Genomic DNA, 10,540 nt, shown 5'->3' with positions numbered 1-10,540 from the left:
AAGTGTGGTTTGTTGGTAATGAGAATATAGAGAGGCGGGTGGGGAAAGGTTGAAAAATGACTTCCCAAAAAAATAAGAAGTCATTTTTCTGAAAATCTTAGCCATTTTCCATTGACCAAGACATTGTTTTCCATTGACCTTACATTTTTCTCCTTCCCAAACATTAGAAACTCGAAAAATGATTAACCAAAAATCATTTTCCGTTTTCTAAGCACACCCTTATAGGAATTAGATAGGATTAAGTTCCTTTTAGGTCTAACTTTATCTATAAAAAGTAAAAAGAAGTAAAAAAAAAAATGAGAGGGGTGAGCTCTTTGCTGGAGACACCACATTCCTCTCCTTTACTTTTTTTTTTTGGTATACTCAGAGTTTTTACCGTCAAACACAGTGACTAAAGCCAAGGATTGAACCATTGAACTTTGGTTAAGGACGGATGAGTCATTCCACTCAACCACACCCCAGGTTACACCACTTTCCTCTCTGCACAAGGTAAGTACTATCTCAATTATGTTTGTATGAGACTTCAAAATGTGTTGAGATATTTCAAAGATATTAATCATCTATATTAATAATCTTGTATCTCTTTGTTTTCCATCCCTTTGTTTTCCATCTCTTTGTTTTTCCATGTCTCTTTGTTTTCTCCTTTGTATTTATTTTCAATATCTTGATGGCACTATAAATAGAGTGCTTGTATTGAGTTTTACACTCAAGAGATAATGTATCAATTTTCCCTCTATTTATAGTGCCATCAAGATATTGAAAATAAATACAAAGGAGAAAACAAAGAGACATGGGAAAACAAAGATATGGAAAACAAAGGGATGGAAAACAAAGAGATACAAGATGATTAATATCTTGGAAACATCTCAAACACCTCCCCCCCCCCCCCCCCCCTCCCTCAAGTTGGAGCATGCGGATCTGAAATGCCCAACTTGCGAAGAAGAAATTCAAATTGCCTTTGCTCAAGAGCCTTTGTGAAGATATCGGCTAATTGCGAATTGGTAGGAATGTAGCAAGGGAAAATCAATACATCTTTATTTGCATCTCGAACAAAATGACAATCTACTTCAATGTGTTTTGTTCGTTCATGAAAGACTGGATTCTTTGCAATATGAAGAGTCGATTGACTGTCACAAAACAATTTTATAGTTTTGGGATGATGAACCCCCAGACTTAACAACAAGCCCTTTAACCATTTGAGTTCACAAACAACGACCACCATAGATCTATATTCCGTTTTTACAGAAGAACGAGAAACAATATTTTGTTTCTTTGTTTTCCACGAGATTGGAGAATGGCCAAGAAATACCAACCAACCAGTAAGAAATCGCCGAGTAGTAGGACAGGTGGCCCAATCTGAATCACACCATTCCTGTAGCGTTAGATCAATGTCTGCTCGTAGGTAAATCCCTTGACCCGGGGTACCTTTCAAATAACGGACAACTCTCAGAGCTGCCTCCCAGTGCTCATCATGCGGTTCATGCATGAATTGAGACAACACATGAACAGAGTATGCGAGGTCCAGTCGGGTTACGGCCAAGTAGATAAGTCTTCCAAGAAGACGCCGATATGCTGCAGGATTAGAGAAAATTGAGCCACTAGCTAGGCCGAGTTTGTGGTTTTTCTCAATAGGAACATTAACCAGCTTGACCCCTAACAATCTTGTTTCAGAAATAATATCAAGAGTATATTTTCTTTGACACAAAAATAGCCCAGAAGCGCTACGAGCAACCTCAATACCAAGAAAGTACTTTAGAGAGTCGAGATATTTCATATGAAAACAATCACTGGGATAAGCCTTAAACATCATTAGAGCAGCAGAATCATTCCCAGAAATGATGAGATCATCGACATAAACAAGTAGATTTATATGAATTCCACCCCGAGTGAAAGTGAACAAAAGAGAAGTCAGAATAGGATTGTAAGAAACCATATCCTTTCAAGGACATAACAAGTTTTGCAAATCAGCACCTCGGTGCCTGCTTTAATCCATACAAGGACTTGCGCAATCAACACACTAATTTAGGGTCGGATGCCTCAAAGCCTGGGGGAAGCTTCATATACACCTCTTCATCGAGATCATCATGCAAAAAAGCATTGTGCACATCCATATGATGTAGTTCCCAATTTTTAGAGGCTGAAATGGCAAGAAGCGCACGAAAAGTAGTCATTTTGGCAACAGGAGCAAAAGTTTCAGTGTAATTGATACCTTCTTCCTAATGATTACCAAGATCCACTAATCTTGATTTGAGTCTTTCAATCGACCCATTTGAGTTATATTTGATTTGATACACTCAATGACTTCCAAGAGCCTTTTTCCCAGGTGGGAAATGTTCAAGAGTCCAAGTTTGATTGTCTTCTAGGGCCCGAATTTCATTTTTCATAGGTTCTTTCCCGCCGCTATGTGTCATCGCCTCCTTAAAAGATTTTGGTTCTTTTTCAGAAAGAATTGCTGCCAGAAAAGTTTTGTATGGCAGAGAAAAATTGTCACAATTTATGTAATGTGCTAAAGGATAAGGAGTACTTGAGGGAGACTGTGGAGACGGTGTGACAGAGGATGAACTTTTAACAACAGAAGAATTAATAACATAGTCGCGCAACCAAACTGAATGAACTTTATTTCTCATACCCCGACCCATTTGAACATTCTGATCTTGGTTATTCGGAACAAGATTACTAGTGTGTTGTTCATGTTGTGAGCTGAACTCGGGTCCGGAGTCTGACTCTGGTTGAGAGGGTGGCTCGGGAGTAAAGCTTAGCGCAGGTTGAGGGTTTGGCTCGTTTGTGGAGCTGGTTTCCGCCTCATCAATGATTGCAGAAAAATCTTCGTGAACAAATTCTTCATGAGGAATGGTAGTCGTATCCGCGAGGGGAAATGGAAAAACATCCTCAAAAAATTTCACATCACGGGAAACAAAAAATTCTTTGGTTTCAAGATCATACAGCTTCCAACCCTTTTTTCCCAAACGGATATCCCACAAAGATGCACTTCCGACTCTTACTAGCAAATTTATCGTCTTTTGCTTTAACACAAATTGTGTTGTAAGATGGAGGACTACCAAAAAGAATTTCATATGAACTTTTGTTATCAAGCAACGGTATTGGTGTCTGATTGATCAGATGTGCGGCCTCAAGAACACGTTCTCCCCAAAAATAAATTGGCAAACTGGCTTGGAATCGCAAAGCTCTCGCTACATTGAGAATATGTTTATGTTTCCGCTCAACCCTACCATTTTGTTGAGGAGTTCCCACGCAAGAAGTTTGAAATATAATTCCAGTGGCAGAAAAAAAATCATGCAAGCAATTGAATTCAGTACCGTTGTCACTTTGAACAACTTTGATTGATTGAGAGAATTGTCTATCAATCATAGCCACAAAAGACAAAAATATTTTGAGAACCTCAGTTTTATCAACCAACAAACAAATCCAAACTGCTCGTGAATAATCATCTATTATAGTCAAGAAATAACATGCACCACAAGAGGATTGATGTTTGTAAAGACCCCACAAATCACAATGTATTTTCTCAAATATATGAAATGCTCTATTATTACTGGAAACTTTTCTCTAGGTTGCTTAGCACGAAAGCAAACCTCACAAGCTTTATTAAAACTTCCCACAGTGCCAACCGAGGGAAGTAACTTTACCACTTTTCAGATGGATGACCCATTCGCTAATGCCAAAGATTAATTGAAGTTGTCACACCATTTACTGTAATATGTTGCACTGAATCGGTTCCCTTGAAGTAGTAAAGTCCATCATGTCTAACACCCGTTCCAATCAGCTCCCTCGATTGGTCATGTATAGCACCCATGTGAGAGTGAAAGTGGACACTGCTTTGCATACTATCATTTAACTAAGAAACCAAAATAAGATTGTAACTTAAAGATGGAACATAAAGAACATGATTAAGAATAATTTTTTCTGTTAATCGAACCGAGCCTTCTTGAGTTGCAACCATTGTTTGTCCGTTGGGTAAACCAACAGGGCAGTGAAATATATCTTTTGTATCAATCATCCGAGTGGAATCACCAGTAACATGACGAGAGGCTCCTGTGTCAATTATCCACAATCGTGTATCAAACTTACCATTCAATTGTTCATAAAAAACCTTTGTACTACTAATTAGCCCTGTTAATGCCTTCCATTGTTCCGGTGAAAACAAATGAGATGAGGGAACTCCACAGCTATCAGTGTGCTTTTTGGTTAAAGTGGCATTGGCACGAGGAACACCTCTACCCCATCCAATGCGTCCTCCGCGCGCGTTGTTGCCACGATTCTAATAGCAATCTGGATAGCCATGTATTTCGAATCATTGAGATACGTCATGGCCAAATTTCTTGTAGTGAGTACAAGAGAGATGAGATTTGTCTGGTTTTTGAAAGCGATTACAACCCTTGCCAGAACCAGTATTTACAGCAAAACTCATAACTTCTGGTGACTTGTCTTCGGAGACCGTAATTGAGCGAATTGTATCTTCTTGAAGTACCATTTGATAAGCACGGTCAAGAGATAGTAATGGGTCTATGGACAGAATATTAGTGCGAACTTGTGCATAATACTCTGAACAAAGACTCATTAAAAACTGATGTAGCTTGCCATTTTCCCGTCGTGCCTCATGTTCATTGCCGGCGGTACAAGAGACACAACATGAACATTTAATAATAGGCTCATGGGTATGTTATTCTTCCCATAGCGCTGACAACTGGCCAAAATATGTGGACACATACATATTTTTAGACTGCTCACATTTAACAATAGATGACTTTAATTGTTGAATGCGTGGCCTATTAGTCACTGCAAATCTTTTCTTGAGAGTATCCCATAACTTTTTGGCATCCCTGTATCTAGCAAGAGAGCGTTTTACCTCATGACTAATGGTGTTCATTAGCCAAGAAATAAGCATAACATTGATTGTGGTCCAATTCGACTGGGAACAATGTGGATTAGGTCCAATGATCATTCCATTAAGGAAATCAAATTTTCGTCGTACCTCCAACGCCGTTTGTATGTCAGCAGCCCAATCATTATAATTGTTTCTGATCAAACGAGTCGGGGTTATGAAATCACCCGGTTGATCTTGAGGACCAAGGTAAAAGGAAGAGTTTGGTTCAATTTTGGGTTGAGGTTGGGGATGCGTTGCCAGCGGTTGGTTGTCGTCGACCATTATTGATGAGTTTATACGCAGGTATAAACCTTAGCGACTGATACCATGTAGAATACAAACAAACAAGAAGAAGAGGGAAAATTGATACATTATCTCTTGAGTGTAAACCTCAATACAAGTACTCTATTTATAGTGCCACCAAGATATTTAAAATAAATACAAATGAGAAAACAAAGAGACATGGGAAAACAAAGAGATGGAAAATAAAGGGATGGAAAACAAAGAGATACAAGATGATTAATATAGATGATTAATATCTTTGAAATATCTCAACAAAATGTTATATCATACTTTGTCTCTAATTGCTACATACCAACTTCCCTTTCTCCCTTCTTTAGCCTCGTCATTTTCAAGCTAGTTTCTATTAGTTGCTTCCTACCCTGTTTCTATTAGTTGCTTCCCACCCTTGCAATTTTTTTCCTTTTAGGTTTCTAAGTAGAAATTCGGTATATCTATATATATACCGAGTATATAATAACAGAAGTGTCTGGCTAAGTTTTTCTATACAAACTCAGGGTTATTTTAGTACACTAGTACATAATCAGTCATTTGCGTCCAAAGTAAAGTACAATTTGCGTCCAAAGTATAACAGACGCATATGCAGGAGACGCAGATTGTAACAATCTGCGTCAAGGTAAACATTTTGTTTTAGATTAATTGTGTGTTATTGTATAAGTATCAAATTCTTTAGTTAGTTTTACGTAGTAAATTATTTCATCTAAAAGAAATAACTAAATAATTTAAAATGAAATGTATTATTGAACTTTTATCACACAATGACAATTTATACATAATTAATTTTTTTATTAAACATTTTGTTAAATTTGGTCATATACATTATTTTATTTACTTATATACTTTAATTTGATACTTATCAAATTATTTTTTGTTCATTAATAATAATATTATTTTTATAATTTTTCACTTTCATTTTTTATAAACATAATACACAATACACATTTTTTATATACATATACAATAACACACAATTAATCGAAACAAGAAAATGTCTAAAATGTATTATACAACATTTTTATCACACAATAACAACTACATATATACATAATACACAATCTTTTTCTATTAAACTATCACAACAATACCTAACATATAAAATAACACACAAATAATTTAAACTAAAATAAACAACAATAAAATTTCTAAAATATATTACAAATAAATAAAATTAAATTAAAAAATAAAAAAAATATGTATACATACCTTCGGAGGACGACTGGCGCCGGCGGCATGGGAGGGGGACTGGCGGCGACCTTGCGACAAGGATTGGAGATCGATGGCAGCGGCGACGGGGCTGGAGACCGGCTGCAATGGATGAAGAAGATGTGGGGAGTATCGTGGAATAGAGGGGAAGACCGGCGGTAGCGAGGAGTGGAGAAGATGACAGAAGTGTGGCGAGCGTAAGAAAAGACGACGACGGAAGTGTTGTGGGGGTGTGGAGAAGACCGGCGGTGGTTGTGGAATATTTTTTGGAGGCTGTGGGGAAGAAGACGTACAGGGGTGGTTTTGTTGAGAATAACCCTAACAATATGCGTCCGATGTTAGGAACACTGGACGCATATTGTATTATCGTGTTACCTATATGTGTCCGTTGTGCGAGAGCTTCAGACGCATATAATTCTTATAAATAAGCAACCCCATAATCTACGTCCAAAGTTCCCAAATTTCGAACGCAAATTGTTTTTTATTTCAAAAAAATAATAATAATTATATAGTGATATTTTAATTACAAATATACCACCGCACCCCACTTTACGCGTTCGATGTTTAAACTTTGGACGCAGATTCCTAGATTTTTTTGATCATTTTTGTACTAGTGGTAATATGGACAAAAATATCATTTAGAATAAAAAATTAAAAACTTGAAGTAATTTATTAAATACAATCAAAACCGTAACTGTGATTATGATTTTAATTCATCCTTTCTGGCCCGCTTCAAACAAAATGAGAAAAAAGGGTCCGGTCAATAGCATAGCTCTTTCTTTCCCGGGTCTCCTTTCGAAGGAGAGGCATTTGCATTCCTAATTCGGTAGGGTCGAACGGCTTTGTTTGCCCCAGCTTGGCGAATCACATCCCCGCACAATGACATTGTTTGTTTGTACGCTCCTTACCGTTCTTGCTCAGTGTTTCAACGGTTGGGAAGGCAGTCTACGAAATGAAGCCAATTCCCACGCTGACCATCAAATAGAGATTTGGGCCCCTTCTCCAAGATTTGATGGACAATCATTATTGTGTGGACCATGGTCCACACAAGTTGTGTGGACCATATTTTGTCTACTATAAAACAATGTACATACAATACAAAAATAATGCACATTCAGTACAAAAATAATGTACATTGTATTCAGGGGATGTACATTATTTTTGTTCTGAGTGTACATTATATTGTACAATGTACATTCAGTACAAAAATAATGTACATTTAGTATATTAAAAATGTACTTTTTATTATAGTCCACATAACATTGTGTGGACCATAGTCCACACATTAATTTGCTTTTGACGGAATGGCTCAGCCCAAAAAAGAAAGGTTATAGTACACGATGCGTTCTGATGAGTCACCTTTACAACCATCTTCATCTTCTCCATTTGCATATGGCGTTTTCATGATGGTAATAATTATAATTATTATATGGTAATAATAATACCGAATTCGGTATATGGTAATAATAATACCGTCTAACTAGCGTTTAGCGCATAGTGCAATCATGCTTGAAATAACATAATATTAATTCATCTGCCTTAGCTTTTCTTGAATATAAAACTGTCCAACTGTTATATATTGACTATAATTCCCCTAAAGAAAACAAAAGAAAAAAAAAAAAACCTCCATTTAACTTCTAGAAATGCCAGAAGTGAAACAAGAGACCCACAATTTGAATCTTAATACTATTAAAAATTGAACAATAAGACTCGTGATTTGGATCTTAACTCTAGAAAATAATGCATGCAACTAATAACAAATAATACAAGTTACTGCCAACCAAACACCTCTATTGTTTACTTAATTATTCTATAACCACTAGAGATTAAATTTAAGTACTCAGCAATTAATTATTGGTTATATATATATATATATATATATATATATATATATATATACACACACACACACACATTAGTAATTATTGATTTAACACTTAATTTTGAATTAAAAAATCTATTATTTATCAGCAACACTTAATTTTGAATAAAAAAATCGATTATTTATTACCACCGGGTTCAATTCTATGATCACCCATTTACAATGGTAACAGATTAGGTGTGTCATCATACTACATAATAGTTGGCATATCACTATATTTGTTAATTCTTACTCCGTATAAATATAAAATTTTACATTTTATTTAAAATTAAATTAAACTTTTTTTATTTTTTATTTTATTTTATTTTTTTGGAAGAACTTTTTATATTATATCTTCTCCCAAAAGGTTGAATCCTCAACCCTAAGGGCCCCCACACTCCGACCCGACAGAGCATGTGGGATGGGCAATTTATATCGTGCACCAGGGCGCGCATTGCATTGTGCGCCCTGATGCAGAACGACGTCGTTTCACATAACTGTATAAAAAAATACACATAATTGTATAAACAAATACATGTAATTGTATAAACAAACACACATAACTGTATAAAAAAATACACATAATTGTATAAACAAATACACATATTGTATATATAAACAAATACACATAATCACGTCAACTCCCTACCGCGCTTCCCAAAACGACGTCGTTTTGGGAGGCGCGAGACACACAGTGCTATGTGCGCCATGGTGCAGGGTATAACAATTGTGTGGGAGGATGTAATCACGGTGACTCAATGGTTCAACATAATTATATCTTAAAATACTAGTAGGATATTTTAGTATGAACGATATACTTTTAAAATTTGTAACACTATCAACAATAGTTTAAAAAAATAATTTTTAACAATTTTCACAAAATTTAAACTAACTAAAACATAATTAAAGATTATTCCTTGAACAAATGGGATTAGAATGTAGCCGACAATTTCTGTAATACAGAGTACTAAGTTAATAATTAGAACAATAAATTTGAGGAGAATAATAATTGTGAAAGAATAAATTGTTATTAAATACTCCTAAAATATACAGTATACATAAACGATTATTTAAATGGATAAAAAGAGTTTCATTCAGAATATGAATAATAAATAAAAATATTTCTTCTCCCAAAATGATAATATTCCTAATAATATAAGAAGAGGGAAAATGAATTCTAATTTACCTATAAGAGTCCAAAGCTAATAAGGAGAGTAATCTTGAAGGCTATTAAAGGAGATATATATAGAGCCATCCGCCATCGGCAGCACAAAAGCAGCACAAAGTCAGACTATCGTCAACTGAGAGCTATGGAGTTGGTTGGTGATGATGCCAAAATCGGTGTTGGTTTCCCCCTACCGCAATCGCACCCTTGGCTCTTGTTTTGTCAAAATAAACAAGGTACACTATACAGTTTCACACAACAACGTTATTACAAGATTGATTATTCTTTCATGTATAATAAGTATGAGAGGGCTCACGCATGTAAGGATGGATGGATGGTGCTACACGATTGCGATGACACTTTCGATATCATACTTTTCAATGCTTATTCACATGAAAGGGTGCAACTTCCAAAATTAAAATCAGTCACGTATTTGGCTTACCTTTTGTCTAGTCCTCATGATCCTTCTTGTTATGTTGTATTAATTGAAGAGTATGACGACTTTGGCATGCTTTTCAATTTTTGCAAGATCGGTGGACAAGCATTTGTGAAGCAGTTATATCCGGATAGAATAATACAATCATTCACAAGTTTTGGTGGACATTTGTATGGGTTGATGAAATATTCCACCACATTAGTACGTGTAGAATTCAATGATCAAAGTGCACAATTTCAAGAAGTGATCAGTGGTGATTTATTTTGTGAGCCATCTTCAAGACCAAAATGGAGTGGTCAAGATGCTGTTGGTTATATTACAGAAAATTGTGGTGAAATCCTATTAGTTACTAAAATTTACTTTGCAAAAAGGCGTTGCATGGTAGAAAATATACGAGTCTTTAGAGCGGATTTGTATGCAAGAAAATGGGTGGAGATGGAAAGTATAGGAGAGCGTACCATTTTCTTAGGATATATTGGAGGCATATTTTGCATTAACAGCAATAATGCAAATGTGAGAAATAACTGCATATACTTCATTGAAGAAAATGACAGAAACATGTATGTTTTTGATTTGGAAGATATGAGTGTTTCCATCAACCATCCTTGCCCTCATGTAGGCAATAAAAATATTATATCACGATGGATACTATGATTATGTGAGTTGTTATATATATATTTTTTAATTCAA

The 10,540-nt window shown here is 35.6% G+C and overlaps 1 protein-coding gene across 2 annotated transcripts; it reads left to right on the top strand.

Annotated features, from left to right (window-relative positions):
• The first annotated feature begins 5,031 nt into the window (after positions 1–5,031).
• LOC109181746 lies at positions 5,032–10,540 on the top strand. Of its 2 annotated transcripts, none has more exons than XM_019331649.1 (2): positions 5,032–5,035; positions 9,540–10,540. In XM_019331649.1, the coding sequence occupies exon 2, from the start codon at positions 9,560–9,562 to the stop codon at positions 10,502–10,504; it is 945 nt and encodes a 314-aa protein (XP_019187194.1). In that variant the 5' UTR covers positions 5,032–5,035; positions 9,540–9,559; the 3' UTR covers positions 10,505–10,540. The 2 variants fall into 2 exon arrangements, with proteins under 2 accessions (XP_019187194.1, XP_019187195.1); XM_019331650.1 differs by lacking the exon at positions 5,032–5,035 and adding an exon at positions 7,927–8,033 and having other exon boundaries at positions 9,548–10,540.

Source organism: Ipomoea nil, unplaced genomic scaffold (genome assembly GCF_001879475.1).
Source record: "Ipomoea nil cultivar Tokyo-kokei standard unplaced genomic scaffold, Asagao_1.1 scaffold1043, whole genome shotgun sequence".
Taxonomy (NCBI): domain Eukaryota; kingdom Viridiplantae; phylum Streptophyta; class Magnoliopsida; order Solanales; family Convolvulaceae; genus Ipomoea; species Ipomoea nil.
This window is presented reverse-complemented; position numbering and strand designations above follow the sequence as displayed.

What these genes read in the sequence shown, in the direction of transcription:
- LOC109181746 (XM_019331649.1), top strand. Translation starts at nt 9,560, where the DNA reads ATGGAGTTGGTTGGTGATGATGCCAAAATCGGTGTTGGTTTCCCCCTA.